Source organism: Hetaerina americana, unplaced genomic scaffold, assembly GCF_022747635.1.
Source record: "Hetaerina americana unplaced genomic scaffold, ioHetAmer1.1.p SCAF_80, whole genome shotgun sequence".
Classification (NCBI taxonomy): domain Eukaryota; kingdom Metazoa; phylum Arthropoda; class Insecta; order Odonata; family Calopterygidae; genus Hetaerina; species Hetaerina americana.
Window position 1 is genome coordinate 1,582,514 of NW_027287428.1, and position 21,257 is coordinate 1,603,770.

At 35.4% G+C, this 21,257-nt stretch overlaps 1 protein-coding gene across 1 annotated transcript in view; it reads left to right on the top strand.

The window, feature by feature from the left end:
* Window positions 1–21,257, top strand: part of LOC139698255 (protogenin-like) — a 319,114-nt gene that overhangs the window by 295,917 nt on the left and 1,940 nt on the right. Inside the window, exons 12-18 of the mRNA XM_071597130.1 lie at window positions 813–948; window positions 2,584–2,944; window positions 4,355–4,485; window positions 7,692–7,879; window positions 9,012–9,189; window positions 9,993–10,357; window positions 14,346–14,459. Coding sequence (XP_071453231.1) covers window positions 813–948; window positions 2,584–2,944; window positions 4,355–4,485; window positions 7,692–7,879; window positions 9,012–9,189; window positions 9,993–10,357; window positions 14,346–14,459 — 1,473 coding nt within the window. The remainder of the gene's footprint in view (window positions 1–812; window positions 949–2,583; window positions 2,945–4,354; window positions 4,486–7,691; window positions 7,880–9,011; window positions 9,190–9,992; window positions 10,358–14,345; window positions 14,460–21,257) is intronic.

Genomic DNA, 21,257 nt, shown 5'->3' on the forward strand with positions numbered 1-21,257 from the left:
AGTTTATATGAGTGCTGGGCTTATGTATTGAAGGTCAATTACCCAGTAAGAACCCTTAGTCTCCAGGGCTGGGTAAGATTTTCCTACACACTTCATGAATAACTGATGGGCCTGGTATACCAACACTTCATGCTTGGTATTGTTAGAATATGATCTCACTCTAGTCAAGTATGCTGATCATATTCAGAAATTGATGCCACAGAAAACAAAGTTTTGGTCATGTCAGCGTTGAAATTGATAACAAAGCTAAGGAGTACTCCCCCACTTGAAGGCACCTGGAATAGCAATTGTTCTTTGGCTATGAATATAAAATAGTTTTCAAATATGTTTGGGTGTATTGTTTTATCATAATATGTTCCCTTGATCTAGAATCATAAGCACTCAAATGTAGTGTTTTGAAAGTTCATTTCTTAGTGCAAAATTTTTAATTAGAATATTACAGTAACTTTAATTTTAGTGGTTGTAGGCTTAAAGAAGTAAATATTTAGCGGTTAGTGATATCATAAAATATTGTGAAACTATTCATTCTTTGTTGAAATTTAATGAAATAATCATCCTGGTTTGTGAATTTTTAATTCTGTGGTAATGATTATTTGTTTCATATAATTACAAAATCCTTTCTCAGTTATATTTAAAAGAATCTTAATAAAGAGTATACTATCACTTAATTCTATATATTTTCATATAATGTCATTTTTGTATGACAGAGTCTTTATCAGCATATGGTTTCATGGCTTCAATAAATTTTCATAATGGAGGTTGTCATTACTATGTTAATTACATATATACTAATATTCAACAAAACTATCTAGGTGACATGGAGTATGCCAAAAGAGGAAAAGGTTGCTGTTGATGGATTCAGACTGTACTACCTGAAACTCAACAGCAATCAAATGGGTCCCATCGACCTTCCCGGAAATACTTTTCACTACCTTCTCACAGATTTGGGTAAGTTTACCATGTGTCATATTCCTGGATTAAATGGTGTGCTTGAAAATGTCTCCAAACATAATATGGAGACATAATTTTGCCATTTATATGTACCAATACGTTGAATAGTTTACATGAACATTCATTTTGAAGTTCCTTAAATAAAAATTTGGTGAAAGATGCTTTTCCACTTAGACTTTAAATGATGTGAAAATTATTGTTGAACTATTTTACTTCTATGTATGTAAAAGTATTTTTTATATGTCTAAAAGATTTTAGAAAAGATTGCCTCTTAAACAGAAAAATGAAATTCTGTGATGAGTAGTTTCTCAAAGATAAGTACTTGAATGGTACTGGTTATGTAAATTTTTCACATTCAAAGAAACTGCAGGAGATGCCGCGATAGGAACTTTAAATGGAGTAATAAATGGTTACATCTGCTTTGAATTTGTCTTGAAGTAAACACCTTTGTGTTTGAAACGTTGGCTTCAACTTCGTAGGCTGTGGCACTATATGCATGACCACAAATGCCTGTAACATTTTATGAATGTTATTTTGTCTGAACATCTTTTTCCTTTAAAGCCCCAAACATTTCAGAGTGTAAGAGGACACCTTGGTATATTTGATGTTTTCAGGCTTAACTTTGTGGAAATCCATTATCTCTGAAGTAAAAATACCATTGTATCTTTCCACTAAAATTTGATTTGTACAACTAGTCTCGAGGCATTACCTCAGCTACCTAAATGGATTTTATACCGATTCCTATTTTTTTCAATGCCCCCTCTGAGTCTATGATTAGATTCTCCACTTTCTTGACCCAAATTAGGAGGTGAAAAATGTACACTATTTCCAGTAGATCCTTTTATTGAGTATCAATATTAAAATTGGACAAGTTAGGTTATAGGTACCTGAGGATGATGCGGATTCATTGAAACTAGTCGTACAGAATAAAAATTTAGTGGAAAGAGACATTGGTATTTTTACTTCAGTGATACCTTGGTAGCTTAACTGGCAGAAGCACTCAATGAGGGACCCAGATCTGGATTTGAATACCTGTCAAGGTGAATGATTTTATCACTCTGAAATTTTTGCATTGATATTCATGATTTATTGCAATAATGTGAGGTGTTGAAGTTTGAAAACACCCACAGGTTTTAAAATTTTCCACACCCATTAATTATAGTAATATATTTTATTAGCACTCTCATGGAGACCCCAGAAAAAAGTGTAAAATGCAGGAAAATGCAAGTCATGGGAAAAAAGAATTTTCACTCTTGAAAATGACCTTTTTATTCACCTCATATTTCCATTTTCAAGCAGGATAATATTTGCATTACCAAGTAATGGGGGAAAATTAAATGCATAAGAATCCAAGCCAACTTTCCTTTCAACTAGTGTAAAATGTTGCCTAACTTAAAAAAAAATTATTTTTGTTAAGTTTTCATGTGATGAACAAGTGTCAATACTTTTTAATATTCAGGAGCACATAAATGTTACATCTGTCACTTTGAGGGTGTAGAAATGATTCCGGTTGGCAGTAATCAGTTCTTGTAAAAAAAATATAAATTCCTTTAATTGTAGGAAAATGAGTCACTCCAAAATGAAACCGAAACTTTTCCTGTAATACTTTTCTTTCTGTATTCCTTTCTGCAGAGCCTCAAGCACAGTATAAGGTGATGCTGCAAGGCTACAACCAGGAAGGAAATGGCAGTATGGGCGTGAAGGCCATTTACACTTTACCTCTTGAGAGTTCAGTGCACCATGGGAATGGCGATAGTGGTGTGACTGGGCCGACGCCTCCAGCTCCGCCGACTTCGCCAGATGACCCAGGAGGGACAAGGGTGACTGGCAATGTGGAGCCACCATATGGTCTTGAAGCACAGCCTACCTCTCCAAGGAGTATAAATCTCACATGGATCCCCCCTTCGCCTGCAGCCACCCACTACACCGTGTCCTATAATCCGGTCCAAAGTAGCCTCTCTGTCAACTCTTCGACAGTGAAATACATCAGCAGGTGTGTTAAACTGTATGCGCTCCTTTTGCCGTAGAATGGCTGTACAAATGTATGGTTAATGTATAAGTTGTAAGATTATTTCAATAGAGTGAGTAAAGAATTCATAACCGAGCCATTCCCTTTTCTTATGCCAGGGATTTCAAAATAAAAGAAAAGATCACATTCTTAAATCCACAAGTAATTGGTGTATAGAAGTAACTGATAAGTTGTGAAATTGCTCTTCCTACTATGTTTCTTTCGTTCAATTAGTTGCCCACCTTATCACCATAATAACTTGTTATTACAAAATGTCTGCAAGAAAAAATTTTATTTTTACAAATCTAGCTGGTTAGTCCTGTTAAAATGCATATCCTAAATACATGTACGAGGGTCATCCGGAAAGTAGTACCCGTTCGTGAAATAAAGACACAAAAGTAAATATTAACAAACATAAAAAATTTTATTTGAAAGAGGATACTTTAAACTACTTCTCAACATAATCTCCAAGCAAATTAAGGCATTTGTCATAACGTGTGACAAGTTTCTGTATTCCTGCTGCATAGTCCTTCGCCGCCAGCTCATTGAGATACGCGAGGGACCCATCTTGCACAAATTTTTGCATAATGCAGATGGTGTTTAACAATTTCATGAACAATTGTTCGAGAAACATTGGGAAAATGCTCACAGATGTCATCAATTGTGACGCGCCGATCGTTCCTCACGAATTCGTCAACTGAGCTCACCAGTTGGTCTGTAATGACAGACGGTCTCTCCGAACGCTCATCGTCGTGTGTGTTCCCCCTCCCCATGTTGAAGTTGCGACACCACCGCCGAACAGACGACTCGTCCATTACATTGTCTCCATACACCTCCTTTAATTGGCGATGAATATCACATGGGCGAACGTTTCTTGCATTGAGGAATTTAATCACTGCCCTCACTTCACAACTGGCGGCGTTCTCAATTTTTTTAAACATTGTAAACAATCACAGAAACAACACAGGCAATGCTAGCGTCACGCAACTTGGCTCAGAGAAGGCAGACAAGCCACTGAAGCTATCTGACCTCGTCCAGCGGCTACTCGCGTCGTCAGCACTTCATGCGGCACGAACGGGTACTACTTTCCGGATGACCCTCGTATTTACTCAGTAGTAGGAAAAAAACAAAATTGAAAATGTTAGTTATGGTTCAAACGAAGTAAAATATCAGCCATTAATGGAGTCAATGGCTGCTCTTGTGTGAATCCCATGTTGTTAGTTGGTCAGTTATTCGTTAACTAATGAACATGCATAAATGGAAAAATTGGTTGTCTTGGTTTGTTAATCATTCATAAATCAAAAAGCATGTAACATTTGATTAGTCTGGTGTATACATTCCTTATTAAATGTATTATTAATTAATGATGTATTGTTCAATTACTTTCTCCAACAGTACCAGCAATTCTGTTGAAATAAGTGGCCTGAAGCCATTTACTCTCTATGAGTTCAAAGTTAGAAGCCACGATGAGAAAAACCACCAGGGACATTATGGCCATAAAGTGGAATGCAAGACTTTGGAAGATGGTAAGAAAGACCCAATGTAGACATTTAAGTATATAATATATATGAATAAATTTAACTAGAAAAGTTTCAATTTTAGGCATGAGTTATTTTGGAAGATGTGGAGCTATTGGCTGTTAAAGTAATAATCTCAAGAAAGAAGATCCTAAGGCCAATAATTTATTGGCCTTAGGATCTTCTTTCTTGAGATTATGAGTTATTTTATCCTCACAATTCTATTCATATTGGAATTCAAGGGCATGGTCTGGTGTGTTTGAAATAATTGACAAAATATTTTCATAGGACACCAAAGGGTAGGCTGAAAAGTAATGTACACATGCTTGTAGAGCACAAACAAAAATGGATTGCAAGATTGAGGAAGAAGTATATTAAAGTACAATTCTTAAGGTTCAAAATCGTAAATTTATTTTTCAACATAGTTGTAGGTAAACATGTTAAGGCTAAAACATTTCTCCCAATGGCCGACTAGTTTTTTCATTCCATCGCTCAAAAACTCTTCCGACTTTTCTTGAATCCAGGAGTTGACAGCTGCTTTCCTCTCATCGTTCAAGGTGTAATGATTACCCTTAAGGTTTCTCTTGAATAGAGGAAAACTTAAAAATTGCAAAGTGCAAAATTGGGGAAATAGGTTCAAATTCTGGTTTTGTAGAACCTCTCCAGTTGCATGCTAGGTGTGTGGATGAGCTTTGTCATGTTGCAAGATTATCGGCACCAGGCTGACATAAACCCTACAAATGCAACGGTGAAGGTTTTTTAGAGTTTATATCTAGTGAAAAGAATTTAAAGTTGCCCCTTGTTCCAGAAAATCGGTCACATAAACTCAGTGAGCATCCCAAAACACAGTCAAAAGAAGTTTTTTGTGGCTGAGTGTTTTGAACTTTTTTGCCTGAGGAGAAGGTGAATTGTGATGTTCAGCACTGTCTTTTTTCTTCTGGGTCGTAATGTTGGACCCATGACTCGTCCCCCATCACAATATTCAAAAGAAAGTTGTCTCCTTCATCACGGTAGTGCTGCAAAAATTGCTCGCAGCATTCCTATTAATGCTGTTTGTTCTTGTCTTTGAGACAGTGTGGTACCCATTGTGCATAGATTTTTTGGTATCCCAATTGTTCGATAATGAAGATGATCCATTCCTTGGATATACCAATAGGATTTGCCATATGCTTTTGAGTAATTCACCAGTCATTATGAATCTAATGGTTGACGAGTTTGTGATGTTTATCATCTGGGCAGTGATTGGACATCCACTGCTTGTTTCATCAATAATTATGGCCTTTCCAGGCTAGCAACCACGAAATTTTATTACCTATTGATTTATTGTAGGCCTATCAAGAGCACCATTACCGTTAACAGCCTTTAAATGACAATGGATGTCAGTAGGAGTCCTTTTTTCAGCAGTTAAAAATTTGATAACAGCACGCTGTTTAACTTACATTGACATAGCCCCAAAGCATGTCTCCATGCTTCCGCTTCTCAAAATGCACTGGCTGGACGAAAACCTGCGCATGGGTTTGAGGTGGAATGTTACTTCCACATGCCATTTGGCGTGCTTCTGAAGGTCATTTTGTTCACACTCTACAACCATGTGTGCTGTGATTTTCACCCTACCCTCATAGTAAACAATGTTTACAAAATTGCTGATTATTTGTCAAAATGATGAAAAAGAGTTAACCTTTGCTATTGATGAGAAGGGTTTAATTTTACTTCAACTGAAGGAAAATGCTATTTATGATAATATTAAATTGTCATTATTATAGCTTTAAATTTTAAGGATTATACTTTTCTCACCAAATGCATTATGTTACATACTACCTTGATCAAAAAGTTCCCGGAATAACCACCGTGTGGCGCTCCCATCGTTCCGATTTGAGTTCTGTTTTTTTTGTTAAATTGGTACATCTGTTGTTGATATTCCCTTTAAATCTTAGTGTCATAACTTGACATTTGCAAAAGTTACGTAGCCAAGAGTACATCTATCTCTGTGTGTGTTGGCGATTTTTTACAATTGCAGAAATGGATTTAAATTTGCAACAACGAACTTCTATTAAATTTTGCGTAAAAAACGGATTTAGTGGCGCACGGACGTTGGAAATGTTGGAAAAGTGTTTCGGCAACGATTCTCTAAAAAAAACGGTCGTTTACCAGTGGCAAGAGTGGTTCAGAAGTGGTCGTGAGTCAATCGAAGATGATGAACGCAGTGGCAGACCATCGACATCGAAAGTCGGTGAAAAAATTGATAAAGTAAAAGAAATGTTGGTCAATAACCGCAAATTAACCATCAGAGAAATAGCGGAGGACTTGAACATTGCCTATGGATCCGCCCAAGACATTGTGGTTAATGATTTGGGTTTCCGTCGTGTAGCATGCCAAAAGACCTCAATTTCATGCAAAAAAGAGACCGTGTTGACGTCGCAAAAGACATGATTTGCGAGGCTGAATCCGATCCCACATTCATCAAAAGGATCATTACTGGAGACGAGACGTGGGTTTATGAGTACGACACGCAATCCAGACATCAGGCAAGTGAATGGCGTTCACCAAATGAGCCGAGACCAAAAAAACCACGTCGTTTTCAGTCAAAAAAGAAGGCAATGCTGACGGTTTTCATGGATTACAACGGTGTAGTGCATCATGAATTTTTGCCAGAAGGCCAGACAGTAAACAAAGAGTATTATTTGGGCGTTATGAGACGTTTGCGTGAAGCAATTCGCCGAAAGAGACCAGAAATGTGGGCAGAAAACTCGTGGATTTTGCACCATGATAACGCACCGTCGCACAGTGCTATCATTATTCGTAATTTTTTGACGAAAAATGCAACAAATACCATCCAACAGCCACCGAATTCACCTGATTTGGCTCCCTGTGACTTCTTTCTGTTCAATCGAGTTAAAAAACCATTACGGGGAACGCGTTTTAGCAGCCGAGAGGAAGTAATGGAAAAATCGCAGGAAGCACTGATGGACATACCGAAAACCGACCGTAACTTTTGCAAATGTCAAGTTATGACACTAAGATTTAAACGGAATATCAACAACAGATGTACCAATTTAACAAGAAAAACAGAACTCAAATCGGAACGATGGGAGCGCCACACGGTGGTTATTCCGGGAACTTTTTGATCAAGGTAGTATATATGAATATTGTGAAATCATTTGTGATTGCTGAAATTTCTGCAAATTAATGTATTTCTCCTAATTTATCCTTGATAGTTCCTACTGCACCTCAAGATGTACAACTTAAAGCAAAGAATACAACCTGTATCCGCTTGAATTGGAAAGAACCTCTTTTGGTTAATGGCATTGTTAAGCATTATGTTATCCGATATTCATCTGATCCTACCCTTCCTCTGCAAAAGTGGATTATACTGAAGATACAAGGGGATCAATATACTACTGAAGTAAGTTTTTGTGTTTTGTCTACTTCTTGTTATTTCTCTCATATTTCACTCTATTAATGGAGTTTGATAAAAACTGCTTGATTCTTTCAGAATCAGAAGTTCAGAATAGATAGTAAATTATCGAGGGGTGATCATATTAACAAGTTACATTATAAATTAAGGTCCATTTGTTTTCTCATCTGAGTGATCAGGCAAAACATTAGTATTAGTGTCCTATCAGCTGTGTATTATGGTTATTTCTATGTACATGTTATGTGCAGTGTCATTTTCAGGGGTTTCTCACTGAAACCCAGTACAATATTTAAAATACCAAAAAAGGGCTGTTCAAATAATGTGCAATGCATCCCTAACAAAAGCGGAATTTCAATAAAATGTCAATATTTAAAAAAACTTTGCAAATATCTGTTAAAGCATATGTTTTACTCTTGTCGATGAATATCTGCACCTATAATTTACATCTGTATATTTTATTTGACGTGTCCTATATTTCTACTACACATCCTTGGGCAAAAATAAATTGATGGATTGATTGATCCCGATTATTGATAACTCGTCATCTTAAAGTCTGGGTTGAGTATTTAAAAAAAATATATTTGCAAGAATCGGCTAGAAAATTTTTTTTAGTAAGTTTATGCTTTTTGGGCTATCAAAATGTTTACAGGCCTTGGAACAAGGTACTTAAATTCTTTTTTTTTCCTTAATAGGTCTTCAAAATCTTATCATTATAATGGGACTTAGTGCATGGTTTTGTTCCTGATTGATATTCTCCACTATATTGTTCAGTTTTTTTCCAAAGAAACTATTTTGTTTCATTTTTGCTTTACTGCAGTTTTGTGTCAGTGATGAATTAATTTTCCATGTTACATTTATGTCATTCAAATAACATATGTCACCTGATAAAGTCATGTGTGATTAGTTTTACCGGATATGTTCAGGTTAAAATGATCATAAATTGATAACAGGCTGCCATACCTGTGCATATCATCCTCAGCATTATTTTTGCATGATTCCCATAGATTTATTTTGGTCACCAAATATATTTTCAAGAACTTCTCTTGTGCTCATTAAAATAATGAACCCTTTCAGTAATTGTAATAGAGAGTTTAATTGTTAATCCTGTATATTTTTCCAGGTTAATGGGCTTTCCTCTAATGTCCAATACCATCTGAACCTTTGTGCTGAAACTGGAGCAGGTGAAGGAGAGGCTGTCCAGTTAACTGCACGGACATTTCCAACCTCATCAGGGCCAGGGATTACTGAACCTCCTGCGAATGGTGCTCCTGGGAATGAACAGAAGGATCAGCATTTTGGTTTGAAGCATTTCTTTCTTGCTTAATCCCCTAAAGAATTGCTATAAGATAGGTTGCTAAATGTTTGCTTAATTCCCTCATAGTTTAGGGTAGCCACAGACAATAAACTGTGGCATAAAAAATCTGCCGTATCGGCAAATGAAATGATGGATTAAGGTGTCTATCTTGTGATAAGGTTCAATTACAGAGAATTTTTGGTTCATACACATCAGCGAATGATATTTGTTTTTATAATCTGCCTCATAGTTGATCTCTTTGATCCATTGAAAGATTAATATCTACTCATTGATGTGTCTAATGTCTGCCAGTCAAAGACCTGTAGAAATAGTCATAGCCATATTGATAACATTTGGCTCGTATATCCATTGAATTTGCTTTTTTTCAGGTCATTTTGTTTAAGCAATGGCAGCCATTAATATTATAAACATTTGTCACAAAAATTAAGTTATTGATATTGTGTAGAGGGAAATGAAATTTAAGATCCTCTGTATTTCTGAATTTGCAACTCTTGAATTAAAAAAAATTCTGCTCCAAGTGTTGTCTTGTGAATAGTATACTCTTATCATAGAATAACATTTTTTTGCTGACATTCAACGGAATGGAATATTTTTATTTTGACCATTGTGCATGCAGGAAGATGCAGTTATTTAATAAATATTGAATTCAATGAAATAATTTTTTTTTCATTCATACCGTCATTGACATCATTAACCTCATCATCCTTACACTAAACTCTCTAAGCTACAATTATTTATGCCTTAAGAAATGGAATGTATTTAACAAGGGGTTCTGTCTTCTTTCAGGGATCATGGTCGGCATGGTCATCATTTTATTTTGCATGATTTTCTGCGTGACTTCCATCATGTGCCACCGCCAGTGTCGGAAGACAGCGTCGCCAGATCTCCCATCAGGGAATTCAGGCCGCTGCAGTGGTAGCCACGGAGTTGGTCAGCATGGCCTCCATGTACCCAGCATTGGAGGTCATGTCAATGGAAATGGGCTCTGTAAGGACAGAGGTCGTGGCTTTGTGGTGGGCAGTTCAGCTGGATTAGTTCCCTCTCTCTCAGGGGGTGGTGCCAGGGCAGCTGGTGAGGCTCACGAGATGGAGTTTATAACACCCATGCTGGTGAGCGTTCCTCCCGAGACAAATGCTCACCTCGACACCAAGGTTTGTACAAATAATAAGTGTTTTACTTAACCAAACTTAATATCCAAACTTTTTTTTAAATTTCAGTAATTCCGTGATATGCATAATAGCCTCACTCTTCTCTTTCTTGTCATGACTCTACCAAGGTGAAACCATTGTCATTTTCTTCCCGTGTTAGCTTGCCAGTGGATTACTATCACATTATTTTGGTTTTCAACCACACTCTTGAACACTGGCTTTATTTAGTGTTTTGCCTTCTGAAATGAATTTATGTGTCATGTAAGACAGTCAATTCTACGAACTTTATGAAGAATTATTGAACATTTAACTAAAATATTGAAATTAGTTTCTGGTAAAGACTATCCTTAATTGTGTTGCTTGCGCACGTGATAAATGAAACAGTTTCTGGCGTCACTTGGTGGAAATTCTTCATATTGAAATTAAATTTAAAACACTTCGCTTTTCCGCATAAAAAACTTTTATTTACGACCAAGGTTTTGTTATGGTATAACATCATCTGGTAAAAATGCAAGTCTAACACGGTGTACATAGCTCTGGATGGAGGGGAAGAGGAGGGAGGGAAGCAAGGATTGGTTGGGGTAGGAAGAAGGGGCGGATATGTCAAAATACTTGGAGGCTACGTCATGCAATTTTACCAAGTGCAATAACATATTCCGATGATAATTGCAATGCAGTGCCAAACAAATTGCTATTGCAATTTTAATTGGATGCTCCCTGCAATTCTTAATAACCTTATCTGTAATACAAAATTGATATTATATGGTACTTCTTGCAAGAAATTGTTAGGCAATATCTTGGAATTGCTCTACTATATGCTTCAAGTGCAAACTATTGCTGTTGTTTCCAGTTTTAGAAAATTAACCACAGCTAGTTCAAAATTATACTTATTTAGTTTAGCATTGTCGTAGCCTGTTAACATCTTAGAGTTAAGTGTTATTGCATTCTGTTATAGAGTGATTTGAAATTGATGTCGGTTGTATTTTATGAGGCACAACAATTTTGTTGTTTCAATTCACATGCAAACTCAATCAGGAAAAAAAAAGGTTTCTGGGTATTAGGGATTTATGGCAAAATATTTAAATATGCCTCTGTGCTAATCCAAATCATCTCTACCAATCCAATCATCAGCTTGGTGCAGTGGTTTTTGCAGGAAAGAGTAGTGTTCTAGGTAGACTCCAATTCTTCTTTATAGTTGGCTATTGATTATCGTTAAAATGTTAGAATTGCAAATAAATACAGTGTACTTCCTAAATAATATCTTTTATAAATGATATTTTTGTCTTAAAGAAAACTGGAATCAGAATCAACTATAATTATCATCCACCCTTTTTCAGAACTTCATGTAATATTAATTGAATGTAACTGCATATGAAAGTAAAGGTAAACTAAAGGTATACTGTTTACTTCCAGTGGTTTAATTAAAGCAAAAAAGGAATTTAATGGTTTGAAATCCATGATACAGCCATTACATCTGTTTCCACATGAAAGTGGGTCTTAAGTATTAATGCTAAAACTTAAAAAATGTGAGATCTATAAAATTTCAATGTACATGAATTCTTCAATAGTCTTTTTAACCTGCATAGGTATTTCACTTCGCACGTAGCAAAGCCAAACTCTGGCAACTCTGGAGTTGTTGTCACAGTGTTAAGTGAAACACTCCAAGGATGGCAGAGTTAGGCTTTGAGACATGAGGAAATTTCATGCGTAGTATATGCTGAGAAAGTCCTTCATATTGACACATATCATTGATACCTAAGAAATCTTGAAGGTATCCACCTCAAGTGTACTACAAACAAATTTTTCTTGCTTAATAATTTTTTTAACACAATTGTATTTTGAAAAATGAAAACATCTTCTGTCGATTTTGGAATTGTCTATGGACAATCCCAATAAAAGAACGATCTTATTCACTTCGTGGCCAGTGGATTTGTGGATGAAAGCTCTTCAATTTCCATTAAAAATTTCATTGCCACAAAGGATGCTAATAATGTCAGATGTACTAGTTTTCTTGTTGGTTATGAACATAGTAGGTAGCTTTTTGGGTGTAGGATGCAGATATACAATTGCCCAAGATATTTTTAAATGATAAATGTGTTTCAGTGAGATATGTCTACCTTCTTTACAATTGCTCGAAAGAAATGACTTGGCATGGCCAACCCGTAGCATCTTCTTTAGTGCACCTCAAAAATAAGCCCGGGCAGTAAAGTTTTAGGTTCATCCTTGAGAATGCATCTATCTCTCATAGGAAAAGGGAAGAACTATCATATGACAACCTTTGTAGATAAGTGCTTGTCATAAACATTCAGCTTCAGCATTTCACATGCAGATTTCTCATCAAGGGAGGAGAATTATCAGGATGGAAATCTTATGTTTGTGTCAAGTCAAATATTTGGCAAGTTTTCTCTCAACAAGGCATTAAGGTGGAAATTTCATGTGGTGCCCACTTTCCCATTGTGTGGTGGTAATTATGCAAGATAATGTAAGGATGTACTTTGAAATTTGATATTTGCTTTATGAAAAATAAGTCCATGGCAGCACGTGGTGCCACTAAATTTGAGGACCCTCCCTCAAATCTGTTTAAAAACCTTCAGTTACACCTAACCCATGTGATTTTTATGTGCACCAGATATTCCCAGGAAAATATAAATGCCACTGGGAAAGAAAATTGATCTTTTACCCAGATGAATGTATTTCACTCTCCACTCTTGACTTCAATAGGGCATAGTGTAGAGTTAGCTCCGCCCTTGCCTGTTAAACCAACCTTTTGGGTTGTCAGCTGCGGTTCATCTATGAAAATATAAAAATGTCCCTGAAGTGCTGCTTTAGTCCTTTTAACTATGGCTCAGGACTTTTTCTCATAATAGCATGTAAGCTAAGGAATGCGTTTCATTGAAATATTTTGACAGAAATATCAGCTTATATTCAAGCAAATGAATTTAAATGTAATGCAATGAAATTTAAAGCATAAAAATCATTTGCCGTGACCGGGAAAATATATTTATGAACTTTTTCAACCTCTCATAAGCTAAATTTGGCCCCCAAACTCCCAAGGATATTGTCATGTTTTCATTTGAGCTGAGTTTTTCAACATGTATTTTGACTGGAAAAATGACTAATGTTCTGCGTGGTTACATTAATTTTCTTCCAGCTTCAGACATCCCTGGTCCAGGCTCATGGGAGTTCATAACATCTAGAAAAACAATTAATTGTACCCGATAATCAAGGGGTCCACTATGGGGCTTATCATAAAATTTTACATGAACTGAGCCACCAGGGTTTAGAGAAGCAACACCCATTACTTTTGTGGGAAATATTTTATATGCCTTTGGATTATCAATTGCCTGCTTCCCCACTCTGCTAACTGGTGGTAAAACATCAAATTTGGCTAGCATTTGTTGTATAAAATTTGTGTACATTTTTATTAATTATGTAGATGAACTTGCGGTTTAATGTTAGACAATCAGGATGTATATTATTTAATGAACGCTTGTCTAAATTCACTTGGGTTTTATAAAATCTTTTAAAAATTTTGTCTAATTAGGTTTTTACCATTGGCCTCCAGAAAATGAAAAAAATAAGGCATTAATGTTAATAGAAATTGATTTATTCATAAGAGACAAAATTTATTTGTAATTTGTAGTAATCCCTCACCAACAGGACATTATTCATGGATGCTACAGTTTTAAGGTAACATTTTTACGTATATATGTTAACATTACAAAATGCATTATTCATTTTACACGTGTGATTCAGTTAAGACATTTTTAATCCATTGCTGTGAAGAGTTTGTTACTGTGTGGTCTCACCCTATGCCATTATTTTAGTCACCACTTTTATCAAAGAACAAAAAATTACTCCAAATTTTTAGTTATTTTCCCAGCCATCCAGTTTTCGAAAAGTAACCTCTGCAGTTGGTGAGAGATTACCCATAGCCTTGATTAATTAGGCTATGTGCAATTTCCTAAGGTATTTTGTTCTTTAATTTTAGGGTGGATATCCTAATGGCCAAATAAATGGGTTCAAGCATTCTTTATTGAGCAATGGTCGAATCCCTAATGGTCATGTGGCAAGAATACATGTTCACATCACAGAAAATCCTCAGGTCAGTGATTCTCCATGATTTTTTATAATAAATTTTGATTCTGTCTTACCTTTTGCGTTTGAAGTCCATTCTGTGTCAAAATTATTTTTAAATATCCTATTAAATGTGAAACATGTCTTCACTGACTGACTTTCATTAACTATTTTATCAAGTGAATCCATTGTATAATTAAAGTCTAAGCCCTAAGTGTATGTTCAGGATAGTACCACATAGTGGGAATTACATAAATTTTCATGACCAACTAAATTCTTGCATGTAACTTCACAAAATGTTAAGTATGTGTTATTCATAATCATCTAAAAAATACTACCTTGATCAAAAAGTTCCCGGAATAACCACCGTGTGGCGCTCCCATCGTTCCGATTTGAGTTCTGTTTTTTTTTGTTAAATTGGTACATCTGTTGTTGATATTCCCTTTAAATCTTAGTGTCATAACTTGACATTTGCAAAAGTTACGGTCGGTTTTCGGTATGTCCATCAGTGCTTCCTGCGATTTTTCCATTACTTCCTCTCGGCTGCTAAAACGCGTTCCCCGTAATGGTTTTTTAACTCGATTGAACAGAAAGAAGTCACAGGGAGCCAAATCAGGTGAATTCGGTGGCTGTTGGATGGTATTTGTTGCATTTTTCGTCAAAAAATTACGAATAATGATAGCACTGTGCGACGGTGCGTTATCATGGTGCAAAATCCACGAGTTTTCTGCCCACATTTCTGGTCTCTTTCGGCGAATTGCTTCACGCAAACGTCTCATAACGCCCAAATAATACTCTTTGTTTACTGTCTGGCCTTCTGGCAAAAATTCATGATGCACTACACCGTTGTAATCCATGAAAACCGTCAGCATTGCCTTCTTTTTTGACTGAAAACGACGTGGTTTTTTTGGTCTCGGCTCATTTGGTGAACGCCATTCACTTGCCTGATGTCTGGATTGCGTGTCGTACTCATAAACCCACGTCTCGTCTCCAGTAATGATCCTTTTGATGAATGTGGGATCGGATTCAGCCTCGCAAATCATGTCTTTTGCGACGTCAACACGGTCTCTTTTTTGCATGAAATTGAGGTCTTTTGGCATGCTACACGACGGAAACCCAAATCATTAACCACAATGTCTTGGGCGGATCCATAGGCAATGTTCAAGTCCTCCGCTATTTCTCTGATGGTTAATTTGCGGTTATTGACCAACATTTCTTTTACTTTATCAATTTTTTCACCGACTTTCGATGTCGATGGTCTGCCACTGCGTTCATCATCTTCGATTGACTCACGACCACTTCTGAACCACTCTTGCCACTGGTAAACGACCGTTTTTTTTAGAGAATCGTTGCCGAAACACTTTTCCAACATTTCCAACGTCCGTGCGCCACTAAATCCGTTTTTTACGCAAAATTTAATACAAGTTCGTTGTTGCAAATTTAAATCCATTTCTGCAATTGTAAAAAATCGCCAACACACACAGAGATAGATGTACTCTTGGCTACGTAACTTTTGCAAATGTCAAGTTATGACACTAAGATTTAAAAGGAATATCAACAACAGATGTACCAATTTAACAAAAAAAACAAACTCAAATCGGAACGATGGGAGCGCCACACGGTGGTTATTGGGGGATCGAGATGGTGCGGGGGCTAACGTACTGGCTTCCCACCCTGAGGGCGCGGGTTCAAATCCCGGCGGTGTTGAATATTTTTCAGAGGTATCTCGATCCCTACTAGAGGTGCTTTGTGGAGGGCACTTTGAGTGAGTACGGCGTCCGTCGGATGGGACGTTAAGCTGCGGACCCCTTGGCGCCTTTCGTAAAGAGTAGGCTAATGCCGACGCCGGGTTTCTCTCCACCCTTCATCCTTTCCTGTCCATCCCCTATGGCGCAAATGACCTTAGCTGTCGGTCGCCTCCCCTAAAAACTACTACTACGGTGGTTATTCCGGGAACTTTTTGTTCAAGGTAGTAATTCCTGAAACTTTCTCAATAAGGCTAGCCAAATGTTAGGTCAAATTTGATATGCTTTCTGTGATATTGGCATTAGCACAAGCTTAAGCTGTTTATGATGCAAGTCATTATCATCTTAGAGTAATAGTAAAATACCTGCGTAAAATAAACTCTTGAGGTTAATTATTTCTTTTTGATAATTTTGGATGGAAAAAACTTCTAAAGATAAAAAGTTCTACCTTCAACTTTAAAGGGGGCAGCACAGGACAGGGAATTGATTAGTGATTATATTCAAACAATAAGAATTAAATAGTAACCATTGTTTCCTTATAGTATAACTTTTAATTTTAAACCAAAGGCTAAGTGTAGGTTAAAATATAGGTACATTGTGGGTAATATTGAAATGTCAATAATAAAATTTGTTAAAATATTTATTGAGACAATTTTCTCTTTTGTTGATGTGGAAATACATATTTTATTGACAATGGATTTTTGCATATTTCAAAGAATATGACTTAGAACCATCATCTAATGAAAAGGATGTGAATTGAAGAAGTAATCACTGTTGTGGTAGTGAGTGAATAGGTTAGATTAACTGCCCTCCTTTCCAAACTCAATTTACCTTTCTGTTCTACTATTAGGTTATCCCAATAAGTTATGCTGCAAATCTGTACCCACAGACATTCCTGAAATTCCAGGTTTCATCATTTGAAATGATTGAATGGTGATTTTTTTGGCTTAATTAAATATTGTCATAAACCAGGTCCAGCTGATCTCCTGGGGCCAGGATCTTATAAAGTGGCATATCCACAAATATAGCTGTATATTTCTCATGAAATTTATTTATTAGCTGTGCAGGTCATTGAGCTTGTATTTGCCCCAAGCCATTTCAATATGAAGCCGCTATTTCAAGTAATCTTTAGTTTCAACCAGTTGGAAATAGAATCTCCATAGTTAGAAAATGTGCGTAAGTATATAAGAAAAGCCCATTATTGTTAAAATATTTTGCATTCGCACCTTAGATCAAAACTTCTGATAAAAAAATGATAGTACAATATTTATACCTACTTCGTTGAAATCTGCAAAATGGAGCACTTAAACTCATTTAATTGATCTTTTCCATCCGAAAAATGGCAAAATTAAGAGTGTGGATTTCTTCGTACGAATATTTAAATATAGCTAGGATTTCACCACCCTGTTTTTTTAATGTATGAATATTACTGGAATGAATATACTAAATAAGTGGTTTTTAAATTGTTGCAATTAACTCTTCAGTGCATTTATACAGCCGGCATTGCAAGGAGGTATGTCATATGGTGAAAGTTGTTCTCAATAAATTAAATGAATTATTTGCAATTAATAGATTCAAAGCGCATGAAAATAAATACCAATTTATCTACATTCTGTGGTTCCTTGATTAGCGTTAAGGTTGTGTTCCAAAGAGTCCTTATGCCATGCAAATTTTCATTAAACGTGTGATAGCTTTAAAATATAGGAGGTATGGAATTGTTCAATGTACATAGCATAGCAATTCATCAGTTGAAGTAGTAGACACTAAATTTACTACATTTAAAAGCTTAATAAATGTTTTTAAATGATGTTTGCTATTGCTATAATCATTATTATTTCCAAAGGCAATATATAAACCTTGCTTTGTTTGTATAAATATGTGAATGATCTCATTGTGTGATGAATATCTTCTCACGTAAACCTAAAATTTCCATGATTTCGGCATACTTCCATGTTCTCACCAAGATCATTGGTTTAAGGAGACAATTTTCTCTAGCAATCCTGCTAGCATATTCAGTTTGAAGGTCACTTTCAACCTAAAGATGCTAGAAGGATTGTTTGTGAAACGATGTTTTGCTCAACCCAAAGATCTTTGTGAGAACCCAGAAGCATGCAGAGATCAACTGATCAAAATTAAAGAAACCTATGCACTAACATTATCATTCCCATATTTCAATAAGTGTGGCGATGGATTTCACCTCACTTCATCACCTTCTTATCTTTAATCTGAGACTTGAATAAAATTAAAGCATTGAGACTAATGACTGCTTGTGTAAGAGACATAGTTTCACTGCTTTGAATCAGATCATGGTGCAAGAATCATTTTTATTCTTTCTTATGATACACTATGTGAATGTGTCAGTATTTGCAGGCAGGCAGGTGCGACTTGACTTATTATTTATTCTTTTTTTCAAACTGGTGACTTGAACTGTTGAGGTTGTGAACTTCAAATTGCATGCAGTTTCATGCTGTGAAATTCTCAAGCTGTCTGTTTGTAAAGCACTCAATCGCTTTCATTTAATCCTTGAGATTTTTTACTTTTCCGTACAAGTTTTGAAGGATTTTCTGTTCAATGACCTGCAATACCTTCCTCTCTTCACGTAATTTTGCTTGATATCACTGGCTACTATTAGATCTATTTCATCTTATACAAAAAAAGACAAGTATCTAAAACTGCAAGTACATTATTTTTACATGTTTTGCATCTAAAATGGTTGTTTTTCTATGATTATTTAAATACCCTTATCAACATTTTAGCCTTAAGACCACTTTGTACTATAGCAAAATTACAATAAAAAAAATTCTGTAAAAAAGGGATGACTGTATCTAGTTACTAGTTAATACTAACCAACTTTTAAAGCATGTCAAAAGGTGTACCAATTGCATTGGAAATTTTCCCACGTCAAATGCCAGGACTTATGTATTTTTTATGATATACCTGTTGAATGTTGATAATTTCAAGTTATTTATGTCTTACTTTCATCTTTATGCCTTCACTCAAATGATATCTTGAACATTGAGTAATGAATGACAGCAATAGTGTGCAACAGTAGCCATCCCTCTGTTATAAGAAATTCAAGAGAAGCCTGAAGTTTATTTCTTATCGTTATTACTTGATGATAAGAATTCCGAGCAGCAGTTAGACTGACATGCACACCATTTCCTTTCATTTCAATTCATTATGTCATAATATTTCAAAACCCATCATTAACTGAAATTGATGTATTGGCATATCAGTTCTGTGGATGAGCCTTTCCATCTAGATTGTCTTCATTAAAAGATTGAAATGTTTTTCTAAAATTGCACTCTATCAAGTCATTGCAATAAGGAGCCTCAAAAAGAAGTACAATAGGGTGCCAATTATTGGACATATTATCCCATCACCATCCATTTGTTCAAGAAATCAATAGCAATAATTTCAACAAGGTGAAATTTATTGAATTGTTAAAGTGTATGAACTATTTTATCAAGGAACTAATTGGTGTTTTCTTCATTGTTGTATATTTCTAAAATTTCTAAATTTTCTTAAATGATATTATTTTGTTCTAATAAAATTTCCTTGTCAGCATCAATGATGAAGAAAGCGCCAAATAAGTCTCTGTTAGATATTCGACTTTTGTTGACACAAAGACAAATGCACAATATAATCCTGAAATTAAGGTCGTATTAGTGTACTAGTAGTTTTGTCTAATTTATGTATATGCACCATGAGTCCCTGATTTATGCAATGAAAATTTCCGCTTAAGATGAAAACCATGTAACTCAACAGCATGGTTACACTAATACACACTTAACTCTTATTAAGCTATCCTATTTTATTATTGGCTAAGTAAAGAGAGATGGAAATTGCCATTTTTTTAAATTACTTCAGTTACCAACAACATATGATGATAATACAAATTTAATGTTCACTGCAGTGGATAATTGAAGCTATAAAAAATAGAATTCATAAAATGTGAAGGAAATGAAAAATGATGCATTAAGGATGTAATACCGCACCTATACTACATAAAGTAGTACAGGTGCGGCAACATAACTTCCTTTTTTGAGATGCAAAATGCTTTCAAAAAAGGAAGTTTGTTGCTACACCCTGTATATATGGGAGAAAGAAATCATGTAATTAGTATATGTATTTATGCAGGAGATGGAGGCACTCATTAGTTTCTGTTTAATGTATGTTTATGTTTGCATGACAGCTTTTTCTTAATGTAAACCTTATTATAGCACAACATAGTATTGGATACTGTTGCACCCTGAATACCTTTGTAATGTGTGTAAAATTTTCATAGTTAAAATTCACCCTGTGCCTTAAAACTGCATCTGTGATTTCTCAATTATGCAAAAGAATTTCACCATCTCTTTGGTCTCATATGTTTTAAGGGTTTTCGATATCTCAATTTCCTACTATGTTTAAGAAATTTTGCCTTTCTTATGTAGTTGTTTTTAGCTACATCAAATATTCATTGTTTACCTCCTTTGCATCAAATTATTATTGTTCTTCAAAATCATTAGTTTCCACATTTCATTCCATCGTCCTGTAATTTCAAAGAGTACCTTGATTACATTTTCCTCCTTAAATCCCTTGTTGTCCTGGGTATCTCTATAATGCAACATCAAAGCAAGTGTGTCTATCTGTCAGCACATTTAATGCAAAAGTGCCATTTACTGATTTATTTCAAACTGTTGCAAATGCAAAAACATCTAACATCATTCAGGTTATCATTTCGTAAAATGCTGGGATATTACATTTTTATGATGTTTGTTGGGCTATAGCCATAGTGAGTCTCCCATTGCTGCCTCGTTATTCTTACTGTACTCTTTGGCCCATATTAAAGTCACTAATAGAGTTTTGTCTGCCCATTGTTTTTGATGCATGTGAGACAAGGGTTATATAATTTTTCCACAAAGATTTGAACGGTCACATTTAAAATTCTTTTATTTTTCAGTAATCACTGGCAGTAATTAATGGAAGAGTAAATAATTAGTAATAGTATTAGCTAAAACATCCATAGTTAAATTTTATTAATTCTAATTGAAAATGTAACTAATTTGTGTGTAAAAGAATACTTTATTACTTCCGTC